Here is a 22,604-nt window from a genome sequence, read left to right as displayed (position 1 = left end):
GGTACTTGGAAATGAGCAAGCTAAAGTGAAACTAGGTGGAAGTTTTTGTTATCTTCAAAAAGGCAAGTGGAAAGGGCAGCAGCAACACCTAATTCATACTTCCTATTACATCGGTCTTTTCCCATGAGGTGTTGAGTGTTTCTCCACATAAATACTGAACGTGAATAGAGTTTAAAGTGGGTTCGGGGACAGCTGTGTTTTCCATTTGTAAGCATGTTGGTTTACATTGATACTGGGTTGTACTAGACAAATAGGTGGTTATATTTGAAAACTGTTTCATGTAAACAGTATGCTCTGGAGGAGATACGGTTATTAATCATTGTAAATAAGACTACTTCTGGATAGTTCATTGTATTTCTTTAAAGGTTACCAAGTGATTCTTAGAGTACGGACAGATGGCTTGTTTTCTAAATGAATGTTGTATGTGAATTCTCTTTCATAAAATGAGCAATATTGAGAATGTTAGAAGTCTCAGTAGAAACCCATTGAGCATAAGAAATAGGATAGGTATCATGAAGCAGAGTTTTAATTTTTGTGCTATTTCATTTGTGAAATTTAAGGAAACTTGCATATTCTAACAAAATCAGCAATTTCTATTAGATAAAAGTGATACATGTTTGGAAATTGATGTGAGCTATATATTTTTTGCCCAATTAAAGGAAACTAGAAAGAAAATTGCAGAAGTAAACTATACTATCACTACTCAGGGAGACCACTTTTAACTTAACAGAAGAACTTTAAAACACAGGCATACACACTGTTCATAGGCTATGTTGATGGTTCTGTCTCCATTTACATGTGTTTTTATGCCTGTATGGTATTCTACTGTATATAATACATCATCTGTATATTTGGCAGATTTTTTAATAGTATTTTAGACTTTGCAGACAGTCACTGTCACAATTACTCACTGCTGCTGTTATAACTTCTAAAGCAACCAGAGACGGCAGATAAACAAATGAGCTTGAGTGGTTTCCAATAAAACTTCTTTAAAAAGAGCCCATAAGCCCTGGCCGGTTGGCTCAGCGGTAGAGCGTCGGCCTAGCGTGCGGAGGACCCGGGTTCGATTCCCGGCCAGGGCACACAGGAGAAGCGCCCATTTGCTTCTCCACCCCTCCGCCGCACTTTCCTCTCTGTCTCTCTCTTCCCCTCCCGCAGCCGAGGCTCCATTGGAGCAAAGATGGCCCGGGCGCTGGGGATGGCTCCTTGGCCTCTGCCTCAGGTGCTAGAGTGGCTCTGGTCGCAATATGGCGACGCCCAGGATGGGCAGAGCATCGCCCCCTGGTGGGCAGAGCGTCGCCCCTGGTGGGCGTGCCGGGTGGATCCCGGTCGGGCGCATGCGGGAGTCTGTCTGACTGTCTCTCCCTGTTTCCAGCTTCAGAAAAATGAAAAAAAAAAAAAAAACAGCCCATAAGCTATAGTTTGCCAACCCCTGATCTAGGTGATGTCTGGGTCAAAGAATTTAAAGAAATAATTGGTACATACTTTTAAATTGCATCCCAGCTAGAATAAAAAGTCTTTAGATCAACATTGATAGTCTTGTATCAGTGTTAATTTTCTGACTTGATAATTATGCTGTAGTTATATAAGCAAATGTCCTTTCTAGGAAATACATACTGAAATATTTAGAGGGGTATTTTGGAATCACGTCTGCAACTTATTTTCAAACTGTGCAGAAAACAGTGCAAAGAGAGAGGGAGATAAACAAGTGTAGCAAAATGTTAACATTGGGTAATCTGGATTCAGGATAAGTGGAAATCCTTTGTGCTATTTTTGCAGCTTTTCTGTAAGTTTAAAATTATTTCAAGATAAAAAAGTTCTATTAAAAAAAAATCTGTCCCTAAGGGTTTCATGCTTCCTTACTAAGATGTAAGTCACGCTGCAGAAGTACAGTGATAATGTATGATGCTTACAGTTGACTTAGTGACTCAAAATCAGAGCTGTTTCTGTCTGACAAAGGAATTTAAAGGTTGATGTTCCACTTTGTTGTTTCCATAACAACCTCAGACTTTGCAAACTTTTCAGAGCTTTTTATTTCACTGGAATGGTTGTATAAATTTTAAATTAATTTCAAATCAAAACATTAATGGAGACTTCAGTCAGATTTAAAGAGAGAAGAAACCTGAGTGTATTGCAAGGTAATAATTTGAATGGCACTACTGTCCGAACAGCCTTTGCACTGGTTAGAGGATAACTCTTATTCTTTAGACCTCTTAGGTCAGTTATATTTGTAGAATGGACTTGACTTTTTCAAGGTATTTCTGTGTCTTTGTTGTCTTGGGTGAGGCGACTAAAGGATGCAGTCCTGATTGACCACCCAGCTGCTTTAGAGACAGGTAATCAGATGGCCAAGCTGGCATTCTGTTTGGAAGATTGAGGGTCCGCATTTGAATTTTTACCCCAGAAAGAAGCCTCCTTGACCCAGGTGAGGAGAGATCATGAAAGTGCCTGGATTGTGCTAGACGTTCATTCCCACAGTTTTGTTTAATCTGACAACAACCCAGTGAGGTGGATATCAGTACCCCTTTTTACAGACAAGTCTCACAGGCTAAATCATTAGCCTGAGACCACAGAAAACTAGTAAACATTAGAGTCAGAATTCAAACCCAGCACTGAATATAAGCCGTCCCAGTCATTGCATTTGTTTCTTCAAAAAAGAACATCAAATCTTTCCTAATACTGAGGAGGGGCTGATTTCAGTGGAATTTTATTTTTATTTTTTTAACACTCCACTAAGGGGGTGATTACTGAAAATTGAGGCATTCTGCTGACAAAGAATATACTTACATGTAAAATCCATGTGAGAAAATTTAAGATTTATTTGATATGTACTATTCAAATATGTCCCTTCAAGACCTCTTTTTTTTTTTTTTTTCTGAAGCTGGAAACGGGGAGAGACAGACAGACTCCCACATGCGCCCGACCGGGATCCACCCGGCACGCCCACCAGGGGCGATGCTCTGCCCACCAGGGGGCGATGCTCTGCCCCTCCGGGACGTCGCTCTGCCACGACCAGAGCCACTCTAGAGCCTGGGGCAGCGGCCAAGAAGCCATCCCCAGCGCCCGGGCCATCTTTGCTCCAATGGAGCCTTGGCTGCGGGAGGGGAAGAGAGAGACAGAGAGGAAGAAGCGGGGGGGGGGGGGGTTGGAGAAGCAAATGGGCACTTCTCCTATGTGCCCTGGCCGGGAATCGAACCCGGGTCCCCCACACGCCAGGCCGACGCTCTACCGCTGAGCCAACCGGCCAGGGCTAAGACCTCTTTTTTACTTTTACTTTTTTTTTAACTGAGGGGGAGGCAGAGAGACAGACTCCCTCATGTGCCCTGGCCAGGATCCACCTGGAAAGCCCCCTATAGGGTGATGCTCTGCCCATTTGGGGCTACTGCTTTGTTGCTTGGCAAATGAGCTATTTCAGTGCCTGGGGCAAGGCCATGGAGCTATCCTCAGCTCCTGGGGCCAACTTGCTCGAATCAAGCCATGGCTGTGGGAGAAGAAGAGAGAGAGCGAAAGAGAGAAAGGGGAGGGGTGGAGTAACAGATGGTCACTTCTCTTGTGTGCCCTGACTGGGAATCAAACCCGGGACTTCCACATGCCAGGCCAGTGCACTACTGCTGAGCCAACCAGCCAGGGCAAGACCTCTTTTTTAAAAATATAATTTTTGTTTTTTGGGAGGACAAGGCTGTGAAAATTTACTTCTACAATAGCGCTTCTCTTTACCTGACAGATTCTTTTTCATTTATCTGATTTACAAGTTTAAGAACTGATCTGATTTAAACCTTTATGAATTTAACTTTAATGATAGGTCTTTGAACATTTCTGTGGGAGTTGATAGTAATTTTTATACCAAGCAATAACATATGTCTGTTTCCAGAGTTTTACTTCCCGTGGGGGAAAAAATGGTATGGTCATGTGCATCTAAATTGTGAGTCTTCTTTGCTAATAAGAGATAATTTCAAAGATAGCTAATAAATATAGTATTTTCTTTTTTCTGTAAGAGTGGAGGACTTGAATGAAGATGATTGAGAATTTGGCTCAGTCCATGGAAGCAACAATACATAGTGACCCAGTAGTTGAAGATCCCATGAAATATTTCAGTTGGCATCTTCTGTACTGTTAAAACTGCTATATTTAAAAGTAGGTTAGATTGATACAGAATGACCCTTCAGAGACTCAATATTTTCTTTGTTTATTTTAGCCAAAGTCATGACTGCTGGGAAGCAAGATCTTAAGTACACTCAGAATTACAATGTCCTGAAATGTGCTTTCTAAGCAGAAATTGAGTAATAGTACTCTAGTTCTAACTCATTGCACTTCAGAATTGAGCTAAATGTTACTTCACACTCAAATGCATGTATATGTGGGAAAGAAAGGAAGAGAAGAGGAACAGGGGAGAATAGGAACAAGAACATAGACGCTTCTCCTTGTCAGAGTTAGTAAATCATTAGTTATGGTTCAAATTTTTAAAGGTGATGGATGGTAATATATGGAATCTGTCCCTAGAACCGATCTTCAAACTGCCTTGCTGCTGCTTCTAATTGAGATGGGCAGTAGGTTGTGGGTCCCTCACCTGGTAGTAATTTGTGCCCTGTGACCATAATTAAATTGATCCAGCAGCTGGTGTTCAGTGAAATGGCCAGACAGTTACATCTCTCCACACATTCTGTGCTGAGCATGTTGTATGTAGAAGTTTCCCTTGCAACAGCTCAATAACTAATATAAAAATCGTTCTACTTTTAGAAATCTTAACCTCTCTATTGTCATTCAGAGTTCGGGGATAAATCTTTAATGACTAGTCAAAATTGCCTGGGTCCTTGATATTCAGAATTCAATGACCACATCCCAAAGCAAGCCATGTAAACATAATTTGTACAATGGCCCATCAAAAAGATGATTTTTAGTCACTACTGGAAGTCCTTAGCATAGCATGTAGAGTTTTGATTACTTTGACCAAAGAAACTGTATTATATGCTCATGAAAAGAGCAACCAAATTTTGTAAAAAGTGGCCTTCTGACTGGCAGAAATGTTTGGATGCAGCATTAATAGAATGATTTTCAAGACCATTTTTAAAATTTGAATAATCCCAACTAAAAAAATACATAAAAGGAAAAATTGATAATCCTAGAATATCAAGGGTATTTGATTGGCATATACGTAGTTCCACTTCAGGAATGTATTTTTAAAACCTTTTGTTTATGAGCTAATTGTTTTTAGAATCTCTGTACTTGTTATTCTAATTCTACCCCTGCAGAGGACCTGTATCCTGCCCCGGAGGACCCTTTAGCAAGAATAGTGTCTTTTTCTGGGGCAATAAGAATTAGGAAACCAGACAAACCCTCCTCCACACGCACTGCTCTCCTGCTGAGGTCAGTGGCCTCTACTTCTGACCGAGTCTGGCAAACTCCTACTCATCCTCCCAGTGTCAAATTAAATTTGTTTAAGGAATGTCTTCTCTGCTCTCTAAATGTTAGGTGTCTCCTATTAACTCACACAAGTATTGCGGTAATTACTTGTCTGTGCCTACCTTTCCTGCTGACATAAACCAGGGAGCTCACATGCAGTGTTCACAGACACCACTTCCCATGTGGTGTCTATGTGTTTGAATGAGTGGGAGAATCAATTAGTGCATTTCTACCCATTACTTTTTTTTTAGTAGCTTTGCTGTCAGTTACGTTAAACTGTATTTCTTAGGTCAACATTGATCTTTCTGAAAACATTGACACTAGTTTGGAGAGAGATATTGTAGAATATGCCAATGTGTCTAAAGATCATGGGCATCTTTTTTTATTGTAATAGACTGAGAACTTGGATGGAATAGGTATTGATTTACATTATGGGCCAGGAAGACTGCGATGGTTATCTCCATTTGAAAGCCTGTTCTTGGGAGTTCAGTTTTCTACTGGTGTCTGCTACATATGTATACAGATTGTGATGTTGTTTCTCCCTCCCCTGCCCCAGTACTCAACGAAAATAGTCCTCATGATGTCTCTTCCTGAAACTTGTTTAATAAAAGTATGCCTGGTCACAGTAATTTCGGGTCTTTCACTTAGTGATCCTTTCTTGTATTTTCAGTTTTTTGCTCAATGTTACAAGCTTGTGTAGGAAAGAACAGTTTGTGAAAGAGTTATATTGATGTGTTATTATAATATATCGCCTTTTTGTCCATTGTATAAAATTATGTCCATGTTAGAAAGGGATTAAATAATCAATGTTGTTTTTCCCCCAGGTGAAAATAAGGCACCCCAGCTGGGCCCAAGCCAGGCTCAATGGGTGTCAGAGGGAGAGCTCTTGAAGGCTGGCTGGGTGTTTTTACTGAATTGCTCTCCACAAGATAATGCACACGGATAGCTGGAAGGTTTTCACCTGACATTATTGGTGAAGGAAAGTGCAGGCTGTCTGCAGTCTCCTATGTATTGACTCATGGCTCAGCTCTTGTAATTGCCACTTAGTATGTGTCACATTCTTCACAGTTGATGAACATTTTAGGTATGTTTTATCAAAAACTACTAGAAATAGTATTTCTCCTCCAAAAGAAAGCTACCTTTTGGTTTCAACAAAATTCAGGCCGGTTGACACAGGCTAAGCCACAGAGAAAACCCTTTACATCCTTTATAATGTATTTTACCTTTATAATATTTTTGTAGCTTTCTAGTTGGATAAGTACAGCACTTGGAGTTTAATGCGATATTGTGTATAAGTCTCTAACACAGTGCCTGGGAAGCTAGAACCTGTTTGAAACAGATAAGCACCAAAACAAACTTAAGCAAAAAAAAGGTACTTATTCAGAATCCTCTGAATCCATGGTAGTTTCGTGGGCACCACGGGGGATGTCAGGGCCACTGTTCGTGGCTGCGTGGGTTAGGCTCTGTGAAGCTCTTACCAGGAGTGCAGCCAGGCCTTAGACACGAACTGGAGCCAGAGACAAACCGTTGTCAGGCCTCTTTCCTCTGCTCGTGGCTGTTCTTGTGCTTTATTCCTCAGACTGCCTTTCTCCACTTTGCAGTTTGTAAGAGGATGCACAAGTGCCTATAGCTATAGTTATCTTTATTCCATTTAAGGCATCTCTGAATCTGACTTCCTGCCATGTAGGAAGGTACTCGGATTGGTCCAGCTTGGGTCAGGTGTATGCCCCAGGACCATCTAATGAGGCAGAGCAGTGAAACCATGTGAAAGAAACTGTTCCCACTATAACCATACTGAGGATTAGGGGGAGAACTCGGCTACATTGCTGTCTGTTTAGGCATATAGTAAGTGTTGAACAAGTATTATCAACCTCCTTTCTTTTATAAAATAGCAGTCATGTCACAAAGTACCAAGGAACATGTTTATTGCAAATACATATTAATAGATGTGGGCAAACCTATATATTGGTTGCAAGATAACATATTGTAGGACTTTTTGCTGGTACTCAGAACATGTGGGATTCTGATATGTTCTGTGAAATGCTGCTATTCTGTCATAATCATGATAGTAGTTTTCTCTCCCATTACATTTCACGGTATCATCATAATGCTTTTAAGTTTTGGCTGTACCCTGAACTCCTGTCTCTATCTCTTTGCTCTAACAGCATTTCCACGGCCTAGAAATTGTGGCCTCTTGTACCCCATCCCACATTCCTTTCCTCAACTCCAAGGTGATCTGTGCAAATTCCTCTCATGCTTTAAGATATAACCTAAATGTCATTCCTTAAGATGAGGCCTCCCCTAGACCACTCTCCCAGAGGCAGTCCCTCTCCGAATTCCCACCACATCGTGTCCATACATGTCTCGTGGCACATCTTGCTTCAGCCTTTGAGTATAGTTTAGGTTCCCTCTGAAACAGTGCTAAGCAATACTTAGATTCTGGCTGTGATGCTTCCAACCTTCTGACAAAGGTAGGGTCCCTGTGCTCTGAGGAGTCTCGGGACCTTAGAGTTTATAGAGCTTATGTAGGCACATATTTGGACTTGGCCTAAAATTTCTAGGTAAATTCCCTGGATGTAGCCACATGACTTTTAAAGGGGAGGGGTGTTGTGACCCCCCATGTGGCAGAAATCTTGATCCTCACTTGGGATACCGAGGAACCAGGTTTTCCTTAGTGTCTATAGGAATGTAGGAAGCAAACTTTGACCACCTACAAAGCTTTTGAGTGAAAAGTTCCATAGATGTTAACTTTTCTTTAATCATTGCTTTTGGAACAGGGGAGCACCCAGATATTTGTAGAACCTAAAAATATCCATTGGCTTCTTATGAGAACGGAAGTTATAAAGATGATTGTTGGAAATGACTGAGAGCCTCCATACTCTATACCTGATTTTGTTATTACACACATTTTGCCTCCACTTTCCTTCCCTCTCCCCATGTTTCTTTTTTGATAAAGATCTCATGATCAGCAACTCAGAGGACAATGTAATACTGTTTCATGTTCATTCTTTTTTTTTACTATGCTTTTATTTGTCCATAAGAAATACTAATTTTCTCTCCCTTCTGTTCCTTTTATGGTTCCTTTTCCTTTCATTTGATATGTCTTTAGTCTACTGCATAGGGAAACTTTTTAAAGAGATGGAAAATTGTAATTTTGTGGAAAAATAGATCTTGCCCACCATCAGTATAATCTCTGCTCTTCAGAGGAAAAGCCCATGAGAGCTCATTATCCCTCTAGGGTGTTTGAACTGGCTATTCTCTTACTAAATGTTGATATTAGTCGTCATCTTTGTTTTACTTAAGAGTTTTTTTAATTGTAAAATTATTTTAGCTTTTCAATTCTGATCCTATAAAAGTAAATTAATATTTGAATGCTATAAGGTAGTTTAAATGTTCTAATGTCCTTAACTGATGTTTATTTCATATTTGCCTTATTTCTTTAGCTGTATATTGAGTTCGTTCACAGTAGACTGGTTTATAAACTCCTTTTTTTAGCGAGAGAGATATGGAGGGACAGACAGACAGGAAGGGAGAGAGATGAGAAGCATCAACTTGTAGTTGTGGCACCTTAGTTGTTCATTGATTGCTTTCTCATATGTGCCTTGACCAGGGGGTTGCAGCCGAGCCATGACCTCTTACTCAAGCCAGTGACCTTGGGCTTCAAGCCAGCGACCTTTGGGTCCTTTTGCATCCCCATTTTTTACTAGTGGTGCTCACTCTTGCTTATAACAACAATAGGAATAAATACTGAACCTTTCATAGTTGTATATCTGTGATAGATATCTCACTTTACCAATTAAGTTCAGAGAAGTTTAACACTTGGCTAAAATCCTGGCAAGGATTGTTGTTGAAATCATGTTTCACTCTTAAATACAATATTTCTGTATGAGCCTTCTAAAAATAGGGCTTTTATATATTCATTATCACACATATTTCCCTAATTTCACCTAGTTTTTAGTCTCTTTAAGTGTTCCCAATGTTCCATAAACATCTTTTGTAGCTTTATGTTTATGGATTTGAAAGTGTGTTCTTAAGGGCTTTTGTTAACTGGTAACACTTATAACAGTATAAAGTTGTTACTTACAATATCTTAAGGCAAGAATTAGAAAAATGTTTTCTGGGTTTTTTAAAAAGATTTTATTTGATTTTACAGAGAGAGGAGAGAGGGGGTAGGGGAGCATGAAATATCCTCATAGTTGCTTCACTTTAGTTGTTCATGGATTGTTTTGTTGTATGTATCTTGACCAGGCAAGCTTAGGGCTTTGAACCTGTGACCTCAGCATTCCAGGTTGATGTCTAGATCAGGCTAGACTAATGTTTTTGAAGATTTAAACAGAAATAATGTTGTCTGGAAGGGTCCTTTTTGTTTTTTATAAGCTTATACATGATCAAAAACTTGATTTTTATCCCCCCCCCTTCATTTTCTTTGAGAGAAAGAGAGGGAGGGAGGAGAGAGAGTGAGAAGCATCAACTCATAATTGCTTCACTTTAGTTGTTCATTGATTGCTTCTCATAGGTGCCTTGATTAGGGCTGGAGGGGGTGGATCAGGCCAAACCAGTGACCTGTAGCTCAAGTCAGAGACCTTGGGATCATGTTGATGAGCCTGCACTTAAGCCAGCGCCCTCAGGTCAGCATCTTATGTCGATGCTATATCCACTGTGCCACCACTGGTCAGGCTCTCATTTCTTGAGCATAAGGTGATTAAGATTTTCCTTAATATAAAAGCAACTTTACAAAATCTATTAACACCAATATTAAAGAACAACTTCCAATAGGGCTTTTTTACCCACCAACATCATTAGGTTAGGAGAACTGAATTTCTGGCTTTTAAGTGGGATTTATATATTAAAGCAATACAGACAGTGATATATTTGGTTATTAGCCATTTATTTGGCAAAGTCCCTCATGGATATCTTGAAGAACAGAACTAAGAAACTTAAGCTGAATGATAATACAATTAGACTGATAATGGAATTTAGCTCAATGAACACAGATTGAATTCTTGCCATCTAGAAGGATGTGGCATTCTATCCTTTGATTTGAATGCGGACAGAAAATTTGAATGCGGACAGAAAACGTGTTGTTTTTTTAAATCACAGATAATATAATTTGGGATACATACTCCTGATAAATTGGATGACATTCATTTAGAAAACAAAATGATCTTTATGAGTTATTACAGGATAACTCATTAACAAGATAATTTTTAATAAACATAATTGTAAATGTTTTTCCTTTGTCACTTCCCACAAAAAGATTTAATAATACACCATAAGAAGTGGAGGTTCCAACCTATTTCTAATGATGTAGAAGATTTTTCCCATTATGTTTCCAAATAGCAAGATTCAGAATTATCTTCTTAATGGGATCTCAACTTTGTGTCACCATACACACACACACACACACACACACACACACACACACAATATTGACTGTGAAGTTCTAGATAATATGATTAGGAGTTTTTATTTTGCATTCTGCTTATTTGCAAATTTTCCACAGTGAAGACAGTGTTGTCCTAATAAGACACACTGAAGAAGTGTTTGATTGTTTTGATGGTCCAGCTATGCAGTCAGAGCATGTTAACTCATATGATCACAATAAAGATCTTTTTCCTTCTTTATTTGTCTGCAATTAAGTCACCATGGTACAAAAATCAGCATCAACTGGACTGTTTTGTTCTCAGTGTGTTAACGTTTTCTCACTCTTATGAATCTATTAATGTCTTTGTTTTTTTCTCTTTTATTAAAGGTTGAATTAATTAAAGGGAATTTACAAAGCGTTGGACTTACACTTCGTCTTGTCCAGTCAACTGACGGGTATGCTGGGCATGTCGTCATTGAGACTGTGGCCCCAAACTCACCTGCCGCAGTTGCTGATCTTCAGCGAGGAGATCGGCTGATTGCTATTGGAGGTAATTATGCTGATGTGAAGTATACATGCCATTTACAGAGACAGCACAGAGCAGATGTGGGACGTTTCCCATCTTCCTTCTTTATTTTTATAAGCACATGTTACTTTTATAATGGAAAGAAAGTAATAACTTTATTATAAATAAAAGCCAGAAGGAAGCCTTAAATTTTAATTAAAAACACATATACTGTAGACACTTCGGATAGCAAAGCCATAAAATAAACATCATCTGTTACATTTAATGTAAACATAAGTTATTTTTTCTTGTTTTTTTTTTTTAAATATTCACACATACTGTGTTTTGGTTTTACCTACAAGATAAAATTAATTTTTTTCTTATGTATTTTTCTGAATGGTTTTTGTTTTTAATTACACAAGTAGTAAATATCTATTATCAAAAATAAATCTAAGCTAAATAAATAAATAAGCAATATAAATGTATGCAGTTAAAAGTATATCTATCATTTGTAAAAAAGTAATATTTGAGATTCCAAGTGTGATATATGAAATTTATGTGATACATAAATTTTTTATAGCTGTAATTCATTTATAGGGTCTACAGTAATTAATATTTTAAAACTTAGTAATAGGAGATTGGTGACAGTTAAAATGAACAAAATATTTGTTATATTTGAAACTCAGTAATGGAGTTTGTTTTACTGTTTCTTCTACTTTTGCGTGTGTTACAAATACTCCCTAAAGAAAAGGAATCCCGACTTGACCAGCCAGTCCTGGGAAGCACAGTGGCCATTTCCACGTGGCTCCTGGTGACATGGGGGAGAGAGAGGGCGGTGCTAAGTCACAAAGAACGCGTTTAGATTGAAGTTTTTGTCACCACAGATCATCAGATGGACGTAGTTTTCATTTACACATTTGTGAGACTACAACTTTGCTGGAACAGTGTGGAGAGAGAGAAGCAGAGGTTAAGGCTGGTGAATCTTGAAGAGCCATGTTAGAAGTCTGAATTTCAGTGTGACGAGTTTATGGGCCAAAGGTTTTCAAGCCTGAGCTTTAGGAAAATTGGGGAGCAGTATGTTGGGTGATTAAAATAGGGAAGATGTGAGTGAGGGATCACAGTTAAGAGCCGTTTATCCCTGTAGGTGAAGCCAGTGATCCGGAGGGTCTGAAGGGGAGATGCAAATGGACTGAGGCTCTGACAGAATGGATAGCTGAGTAGGGCGTCAGTGATCTCTGGGATCCCTCACAGGTTAACTGAGAGGGTGGCAAGCTGAGTCACAGAGCAGTGAGGACAGGAGCATGGGAAGGCAGAGAGCGTTTCTGACTACACTGATTTTGCACTATCAGGAAACACCCAGGAAGGAGCTGGGAATGTAGGACAGGAGGGGAAATGAAGGAAAAGTTGACATCTGAAACTGCTGAAGCTGATGTAACCCTGGAAGGGAGCAGAAAGGCAGAGAAGCTATGGCGGACCAGGGAATGCTTGCACACAGGGGCCGGCACTGCTGCAAAAGATTGAGGGGAAGAGATCTGGATCGAATCAGTACAGTGTCATGAAAGTGGTTTTAGAGCAGGAGGAAGAAGGGAATAAAAACAGGAGCAAGGATAATGACAGAGCAAAGTGCAGCAGGAGATGGTGGGGGAGGGGAGGGTGAAATCCAAAGTACTGTACAAGGAAAGGGGTCCTCCCTCCTCTGAGATGGGTTAGCACTAAAAATGATTGGCAGGGAGAAAAGATGGCTTCTTGTTGATCTTTTCAGAAAATGAGGTGATGTCGCCTGCAAAGTAAAAGAGCAGGAAGGGTGGGCTTCAGGGGACAGGGGAGGTTTGAAGCTGGTGTTTTAGAGACTCAGTTGTTTAGGGACCACTCTGCGGCGTGCTGAGGCAGCACTGAGCGCCCGGCTGAAGATAGAGAGCCTAACTCGGTGCTGGGTCAGACGTCATCTCAGGGCCAGGAAAGGGAGACGGTAGGCTAGCAGAGCTGGGGAAGCACACAGACGGGCAGGTGTGGAAGAGCAAAGGGCCAGCACGTAAGCATTGGGAATCGTGCTGTGAACATCACGGAAAGTCATGAGACGGGGGTCAGGGAGAAAAGCAAGTGATAGCAGAAGAACTAGCTGGACCATGAGAGCAGAGGAGGAATGATGAGGTCTGGAAATCCTCGAAGCAGCTTCAGTTAGCAGATGGGATATTCAGAGGGGGAAAGTGGGAGTTATGACCAGGGATTAACTTCCAAGTGAAAGATCTTTGCTATGGACAAGCTCCAAGCGATGACCAAGTCTACAGCATGGTCTTACCTGGGCAGCCGAGTAGGAGAGGATATAGGCTGAGGAACTGAGGTCAGGTTATTAGATGGGGCTGATGTTACTTTGATTTATTTAGGATGGCCCTAAGACCTTTGGAAAGCAAAGACCCGTCTCACCTTTCTCTGAGTCCTACAGAGAGGGCTAGCGTGGGTAAGTACTGTTTTGGGGAGGGTAGGGAAAGGACAGGAAACAGAGCCGGGAGTGACGCACACGAGGTCTCTAGGAAAATACACTAGGAGCTGCGGCTTCAAGCGCCTCGGGGAAGAAGAGTGTTGCTAGGAGACAGGTGGAAGGGACAGTTTGCAGTCTATGTCTTTTGTACCTTTTGAATTTTGAACTGTGTTAATATAGCACCTATAACGTGAAAACTTTAGATATTATCAATATAGATGCAGATGTAACCAACTTGTTTAACTTAGTTTATTTCAAGCATCAGCCTCTTAATTTGAGCCAGTTGCTGTAATCCCTGGTATATATTAGGATTTCCTGAAGTAGAATCAGTTTCCCATCATTTTAAGTCTGGTTCATCCATTAATAAAATCTTCACTCTGCTCACTTAAATGGAGAAATGTCATTTAAACCTAGGGAGGAATGGGAAGCATTCAGGAGTTAGCACCTTAGCACCCTTGTGAGGATTTCTGAGGAGGTGACTATTTGTAGACATCAGTGCATTCAGGGTTGAGTGTCAGTACTCTTATTGTTCCAGAAGCTAGGCGTGTACTTTAGAGGTTTGCCTATTACTTTTTTGTTAAAATATTAAGAATTAACGGCAATTATATTTAGCAATTTCTTTTACTCTTATTACAGTAATTTGTTTTCCCTTTTAAAATCTTAAAACAGGTGTGAAAATCACATCTACACTGCAAGTGCTGAAGCTTATCAAGCAAGCTGGTGACCGAGTCCTGGTGTTTTATGAGCGGCCTGTTGGCCAGAGCAGTCACGGTGCGGTTCTGCAGGAGAATTTTGGACAGCTGGAAGAAAACTTCCTGCCGAGCTCATGCCAACCCAGTTACGAAGAGGAAACACCTGGGCTGGCAGCAGACACTGAAAACAGAGACCTGGACTCGGAGTTTGAAGACTTGGCCAGTGATGTCAGAGCCCAGACTGAGCTCAGGGATGAGGCCCAGTTGGCAGGCCATAGTCCCAAACGCACCCCAACAGCACTTTCTGTGAGACCCCTTGGAACAGTGTCACCAGTTTTAAACCGTAAATTAGTCACAGGAAGTCAGCCACCCCCACCAAAGCTTCCATCCAAAGATGGAAACAAACCCTTAGCCCTAAAACCTGAGGTAACAGACCCAGCACAAGTGTCAAAACCCACCCAGGGATCCACTTTCAAACCACCCGTGCCACCACGACCGCAACTGAAAGTCCCCTTGCCTTCCGCCGATGCCCCAGGGCAGGCAGAATCCGACCTCCTCGCTGAAAAGCCAGAAAAGGTGCCGCCGCCGCCTCTTGCTGCAGATAAACCTGCCGAGAAGCAAGCGAAAGGCGTGGATCCCGTAGACGACGGAGCTGCACCTAAGCCGTTTTCAGCAAAGCAAGACGTGGCAAAGGACTTGACCTCAGAGAATTCCTGCCCCCCTAAGGACAGCTCAGATGACCCTCGAACGTGGGAATCTTCCGAAATCCCCTATCGTAATAAGCTAGGGAAATGGACAAGGAGCAGAGCAACCTGTGTCTTTGACATAGAAGCCGGCCACAGATACCTGAACATTGCACTGTGGTGCAGGGATCCTTTTAAGTTAGGGGGGCTCATCTGTTTGGGGCACGTTAGCCTAAAACTGGAAGAGGTGGCTCTGGGGTGCCTGGCTACGTCAAACATGGAGTACCTTTCGAAGTTCAGGCTGGAAGCGCCAGCACCCAAAGCCATGGTCACGAGAACTGCACTCCGCAATCTGAGCATGCAGAAGGGATTCAACGACAAATTTTGCTTTGGTGACATTACTGTTCACTTCAAATATTTGAAAGAAGGAGAACCGGACCACCATACAGTTACTAACTTGGAGAAAGAAAAAGAATTTCATTTGGTCGAAGAGGTCTCTGCCTTACCAAAAGAGGAGCACTTGGTTGGACAGATGGGTTTAACAGAAAACAAACACAGTTTCCAGGATACTCAGTTCCAGAACCCCACTTGGTGTGATTACTGCAAGAAAAAAGTCTGGACGAAAGCCGCTTCCCAGTGTATGTTCTGTGCTTATGTCTGCCATAAAAAATGCCAGGAGAAGTGTCTCGCTGAGACGCCTCTTTGTGGAGCCACTGATAGGCGGATAGAGCGGACCCTGAAAAACCTCAGGCTGGAAGGACAGGAAGCCCTCCTGGGCCTGCCCGCTCGTGCTGACGCTGAAACGAGCAAGTCCGCCAATAAGACAACGGGCTTGACAAGGCATATTATCAACACTAGCTCTCGCTTGCTAAACTTGCGGCAGGTGTCTAAAACTCGCCTCTCCGAACCAGGAACTGATCTAGTAGAACCGTCACCAAAACACACCCCCAACACGTCAGACAATGAAGGCAGTGACACAGAGGTGTGCGGTCCGCACAGTCCTTCCAAACGGGGGAACAGCACAGGAATCAAGCTGGTGAGGAAGGAGGGCGGGCTGGACGACAGCGTCTTCATCGCGGTGAAAGAGATTGGCCGGGACCTGTACCGGGGCCTGCCCACGGAGGAACGGATCCTGAAACTCGAGTTCATGCTGGACAAGCTGCAGAACGAAATCGATCAGGAGTTGGAGCACAACAACTCCCTTGTTAGAGAAGAGAAGGAGACAACCGATACAAGGAAAAAATCCCTTCTTTCTGCCGCTTTGGCTAAATCAGGGGAAAGACTGCAAGCTCTGACACTTCTTATGATCCACTACAGAGCAGGCATTGAAGATATCGAATCTTTAGAAAGTCTGTCCTTAGACCAGCACCCCAAAAAAATAAGCAAGTACGCAGACGATACGGAAGAAGACCTTGATAACGAAATATCCCAACTGATAGATTCTCAGCCATTCAGCAGCCTATCAGATGACTTGTTTGGCCCATCTGAGTCTGTGTAATCAACAGCGTGTTTGAACTCTCACACGATTGGGGGGAAGTTGCATCTAAAGTACCACAGATATAACCACGTCTAAACCCTCGCATAATGCACTTTGGCCTGCTTCTCCACAGTTATTTGCCTGTGTTAAGAACAAGAATGAAAAGGTAGTTTTCCAGCAAAAGAAAATGACCAGCTCACTAAATTGGTTGTTTCAAATGGTACTTATAGCTCTGCTTCTTGGGTTTATACTTGGAATTTATTTTTACTAATTTATTTTTAAATTTTTCTAATTACGGAATTATGTAAGCTAACTTTTCGTGCTTATGTATGTGATGTCTCGTTGTACTCTTTTCCTTCCTCTTAGTTTTGAATTAGTGTTAAATAGGATACTGTCCAGGTTCTTGTAATATTTTTATTTCTATCACAGTTGTGACAGATGGCTGCGTGCCCGAACTGACAGCAGCAGTCCTTGAGGGAACAGGTTCTGAATTTTACTTTGTCTTATGAAGTCCATCATCTGTACTTGCTTGAGATTTTTATTTTGGGGTCCTGAGGGGGTGCTTTTTTGCTTTGTTTTTGCCAAATGTAACATGAAAGCAGATACTGCACAGCTTCAGTCAGTTCTGCTGATTTTAGTAAAACAAATTTTACATATATTGCTTGCTTTCTATGCCTCTGAAATTTTTTTTCTAAAGTTTTGTGCAGTTGAGGTACAGTAAGGATATAGTGATTAATTTGAAGAGCTTGCAATGAAAAACAGATGTAATGAGTAAATGTAGAACACCATCAGTTTGTAGAGAGATAACGAGATTACTAAAATACAGCAGTCAGCAGGGTTTTGAAATAGAATCTTTCAAAATGTTGCTTTCCTTTTAAATGGAAGTTCTATACATCTATGGTTATTTTTCGTCTTCAGTTCTCCCACAGGAAATAAAGCATGTGTAAGGATAAAATTTCAGAGGACTGTTCTTAAAATGACCATGTTGAGAACTGGTTTTGGCTGTTTTGTTTTAGAAACATTTTCATGGAGAATGTCATGAGGGAGAGGAATCATGTAAAGTAGATTTATTGCTTTGACATCCTACAGGCTTAAAGGAATGGTGATTATTCTGAATGCTTCTGTAGTTCAGACTATCTCCATTTATTTAAAAAATAATAAAATTAAATAAATAGAAATAGACAGTATCAATACATAGGAATTGGGACCAGTTCTTTGAAAATGACTGAGGGAAAACATGATCAGTGGGCTCTGTTGGTATATAATAAAAGTTTTGGTCTTTCATATGCCAATTAAAAAATATGTATATGTTTTTCCCTTTTGTAGGTAGCTACTATGAAATTGATATATAGTAAAACTGATATGAATTTAAAACTAGATAGGACAGCTTGTATGGCCTGCAGAAAAAGGCATAGTATAATAGTATGGATTCTGGCCCATATCTATAGCTCAGGAAGCCATAGAAGAGTTTTAGTTCAAGTTCAAGCACAGAATGAACTGTATAACCATAGGCTAGCCACAGAAGAGCCCCGTGCTGCCGTCGCCCCAGCTCCAAAGAGTTACTCTACCTCACAAGATAGCTGTGAGGCAAACAATAGTACAGCCACTGCTCTGAACAGTAAAAAGCTATTCAATAAAAGGTGTGGCTTATATGGGTGATAAAAACATTTTTGAGGGTAGAAAAGTTATTCTACTTTTAAAATCAATACTGAATCCTCATTTCTGCTATTAACTGAAGTATTACTAAACAATACTTTCCTAATACTTTTATTGGCCAAGTTAATAACAAAAATATAGCAGTGTATTTTCCCGTTTATTTAAGCATGCTTGCATTTTAAAAGAACACTGCTAGAGAAGTCTTTATACACAGAATTCTCTGAAAGCTAAAATATTGTAGTGTAACATACGCTTGAAACAAGCTGCCCAATGTAATAACCAGCTTTCATGTCCTAAAAAACAACTTACCGTTGATAACCTGGAAGGTAGACAGCCTCAAAATGTCTGGTGTTTACGGATGGCACCATGGGAGTTTTAGTGACATCCACGCGTACTGCTGAAATGTTTGAAAGAGCTATAGAGATAATGCAAAACTTTGGTCTCATAAAAATCTACTCGTGTTTTAAAAATATTTAACTCTGTAGAACTGCAGTTACGGAAAGCTCAGTAATGCTGCTCATGACATTTGTAAAATATACCTTTAATGTAGTACAATGTTTTATATCTCTATATGTTGGGAGAAGCAGTAGAGGCATCCCACTTGAGTGCAAGTGGGAACACTGCAAATAGCCTAGGGGAGAGTAAGGTCTAAGGTTTCAGTGAAAACAGTTGTATTATTATATTACATTCCTGATGTAATCTTGCCGCCATGCTATGTTATCAATAGCTAAAAAATAATAAATAAAAACTATCACAGAAAACAAGAATATCTTCATTTGATGACATCCGGAAAAGCTGATTGCTGCATCTCTGTGGAATTATAGGCTGGTAAAATTTGGCCGTGCCAACAAGCTCAACAGTCCATTTTTGCTCAACAAAATGGCTATTTTGAAATTTTCTCTTAAGCATTAAATTTTGGCTTTACTCTTGTTTCTTTAAGCTTTGAAATATCAGATTTAGGGATTTGCCTCTGCTGCCTACTAGCAATTAGACAATTTAAGGTGTTATTTCCTACACTGGTATTTAATGCCCAGGTTGGAGAATCAAGCTGAGCAACACTTGAGCGCTGTTTGCATTCTGAATTTGTATGCTACATTTCTTAATGTTAAGCCTTCTTTGTTAGCAGAACTATATAGTTGAATACTGTGTGGCCACGTGTGATTCTGAGAAAACAGCTAAAAAATTTGAGGATACTATCAAGTTCTAAATTTAAGTATACCTAAATTTTTTGAAAGGCAGTTTGAAAATATTTGGCTCTTACTCATAGTAAGATAATCAAGGTAATAAAATCGTAAGTACCCTAGAAGTGAATAAATTTAAAATCACTTTTATTTTAAAATCTGTTGTCTTTCTTTCTAAATCGAGAGAATAGTTTTCCTTTTAAAAAGTAGGGGGAGGTTCCCCAATCCTTTTTAAGCCATGGGTCCCCTGATTAAAAAGAATCTCTTCACCCCTAAAGGATATTCACACACCATAGGCCTACTGTTTCAAATGGCTACATTGTTATTTTTATCAGCCTTATTGTTCACAGCGATCAGAAAAATAACACAAGGATAGATGCAAGGATAACTGACATATTTCAATTTAAAACCTTTGTCAAAGCTAAATGTATGGTTCAGACTCACCTGGAGTGGATTTTACCGATGCCTGCAAGCAGAGAAGTTTCGAATTAAAAACCAACAGTCAAAACCATACATACCTTCTTATGTTTCTGATTCCAATGACAGTGTGTTCAGTTTAGAAAGGAATACAAGTAGGCACAGTAGTGTTCAGAAGATTTATTAAGTAAACTAGCTAAGACACGACTTAGGCAGGTACACTTAGCAGTTAAAAGAAAGAACTGAATATTCATCGCTACCTCGTTTCGGTTTTCATTCTCTGCCAGGTACAAACGTGAGAACCACCTCAGCTCTGAAAAGAGCCGTTCAGAGAGCTGTATGTTCTCTGTCCTGACAAACATTTTTTCTTAAAGTCTTTTCAGTCTTGGCCCACCCCAGAATAGTAGTCACATCAAAGACCCTTCAATCCCACCCCCCAAAATACGACATATTTTTTGCTCCTAAAACAGTTCCCAGAACACTCCACATATCTTTCGCATTCTCTCTAAGGACCAATAGCAGGCATGCCTTTACCAAAGGGACGGAAGCCTGGAAGGTAAAATGAAACAGGAATGAAGGATATGGTATTGGGGTGGGAGAACCACAAGCCCACGAAGAACTGATCTGTAGCACATTCTCTTTTAGGGTCCTCCCCTTCTGAAGCAGAGAGCAGCCTGCCTCGGAGCCAGGGGACAGCGCCTCCGGGGCTGCCTTGCACAGTAGCAGACTGCTGTAAGTTGCCCTATGCAAATTGTTTGCTTCCAACCCTGCACTTGACAGCCAGACTTCACAGCAGTCAAAGCCCCGCAGAAAATCATTCAGAAAGCGAATGGAAACAGAGTATTAGCTAACTTTCCCAGAGCATCTAAAAGGCTGAAGAGGCCTTGCGCTAACATTCTTTGTTCCTTGTCCAAGTTAATGCAGTTTTAACATAAAAGAACTGACATCAGGTAATTTTTGTTTATAATTACAGAACTACGGAACTGACACGTCATGAGATATTCCACACTATGGTCACACTCCGATCATATCTCATACAAAACCTGATGTAAACAGACGGAGTTCACTAACACAGTATTTGCTCTTACACTGAAAAGACACATCGATGTCATGCTTAGAGAAGCAGCGTTACACAGCACTAGACACAGTAATACATGGACATTTTTAGATGTTTGGTTTCTTTCCTGCCTGTGAAACGGGGTGTATCCTGACCACCCTATTTCTTTTACCTGTTCTCCTAATATGTTTTGACATCATTTCATTCCTTCATCTTCATTTAAATTTTTCACATTGATGTAAACAACATTCAGAAGTTTAGAAAAGAATAGTTTCGGACAACTCAAAATGAAAATAGATCCCTAGAAAACACTTGGATGACGACCTCCAAACAGGTCAAAGATGGTGTGGTCTGGTTTTGTTTCATGGCATAGCAGCTATTAGCCTTTTAAATTGGTTTTCTAAGACTTGAACTAGATGTTGATATATCTTACCATGCTTAACCTTGACAGTGCAAGATACATCTACCCTCAATTTTCTTTCATCCAGTAAGACAAGTACATGTCTTAAAGGGGAATCTAGCTGTTCATAACTATTTGGGTGCTTTTCTCTGTGTTCAGAACATTGACTTTTTTTTTTCTGGCTTTAATGTCTGCTGCCAATCACATGACATGTAAACATAATTTACATGTTTCTAGATAGGTGATTACATATAGTACTAGTGCCACCTAAGATTTATGGGTAAATCCAAAAGATACCTGACTCAAGTTCTTGTCCTCTGCATTTGAGATAACTAGCTTTTAACTCATGCATATATAGATAATAATCACAAACTGAATAACAACACTCAGTGTTACTACATAACCATATGCTGTCTTACTTGGCTTTCAGACTTCCTTCGAGTTTCTTGTTGGAAGTGTCTCAGAGATAATGTGTGCTTTAGTTTTAAACACTCATTACCAGTATTCAGAAAAAATATATGATTATTTTTTGCCCAAGTGTTCATGAATGTAAGTTAAAAAATTATATTTGATTTGGATTTAAATATTTATAGATTTACACTATTTCGTCAAAATATATTGTATAATATTTAATAAAATCAAATACATAAAATAAAGTTTTCAAACTTTATATAAACCCCTAGAAAAGCTGCTTTTTCTTTATAAGGCTGTTGGCAATCGATCATAACCATGGAAAAGAAATGTAACCTTTGGTTGTTTCACTCGTTCACCAGGGATGAATGGGACGACTAAGATGGTTCTGGACGAGTCAGTTCACTGGAAACACTGTTTTACACAATTAAATAGTTTGATGACTTGTGAGTCTTAGTCACTTTCCGATTCTTCATCACCTAGTGGATACGACTGGATACTGTTCTGAGTGTACATTTTTGTCTTAATGGGGCAGTTGTGATCCATGAGAATAGCCTAAAAGAGAGCGAAGTGCAGGTGTTAACTTCCTGTTTCAGAAAGATAAGGTGATTTTAACCTCCTGTTTTTAAGGATTACTGGTGAGGATGGATGAATAGATAGATTAGGTAGGTAGGTAGTACCACCCACTCTTAACTAGTCAGTCATTTGGTGCAATTGACGAGTCAGTTGCCTGGCCCAGAAAACCTGGGGTTTACACTCAGTGAAACAGGCAGGCAACTAGACTTCGCAGAAGCAGTCTCCACAGTTATTACATGATACCTGCCAGGAGCTGTAAGTCGATTCAGGGGAGCCTGTGAGCTATGAAGAAGGGTGTGCAGGTT

At 40.3% G+C, this 22,604-nt stretch overlaps 2 protein-coding genes across 4 annotated transcripts in view; one reads left to right on the top strand and one right to left on the bottom strand.

Moving 5' to 3' along the window:
- PDZD8 (PDZ domain containing 8) overlaps positions 1 to 19,596 on the top strand; it is a 57,977-nt gene extending 38,381 nt beyond the window's left edge. Inside the window, exons 4-5 of the mRNA XM_066240041.1 lie at positions 11,153 to 11,315; positions 14,419 to 19,596. Coding sequence (XP_066096138.1) covers positions 11,153 to 11,315; positions 14,419 to 16,622 — 2,367 coding nt within the window. The 3' untranslated portion in view covers positions 16,623 to 19,596. The remainder of the gene's footprint in view (positions 1 to 11,152; positions 11,316 to 14,418) is intronic.
- Positions 19,597 to 20,020: 424 nt separating this feature from the next.
- SLC18A2 (solute carrier family 18 member A2) overlaps positions 20,021 to 22,604 on the bottom strand; it is a 30,629-nt gene continuing 28,045 nt past the window's right edge. For all 3 annotated transcript variants that reach the window (XM_066240042.1, XM_066240043.1, XM_066240044.1), the window contains one exon: positions 20,021 to 22,278. In XM_066240042.1, coding sequence (XP_066096139.1) covers positions 22,177 to 22,278 — 102 coding nt within the window. In that variant the 3' untranslated portion in view covers positions 20,021 to 22,176. The remainder of the gene's footprint in view (positions 22,279 to 22,604) is intronic.

The sequence above is a fragment of the Saccopteryx bilineata genome, chromosome 7 (assembly GCF_036850765.1).
Source record: "Saccopteryx bilineata isolate mSacBil1 chromosome 7, mSacBil1_pri_phased_curated, whole genome shotgun sequence".
Lineage (NCBI taxonomy): Eukaryota > Metazoa > Chordata > Mammalia > Chiroptera > Emballonuridae > Saccopteryx > Saccopteryx bilineata.
The sequence above is the reverse complement of the archived record's forward strand: the minus strand, read 5'-3'. Positions and strand labels throughout refer to the sequence as shown.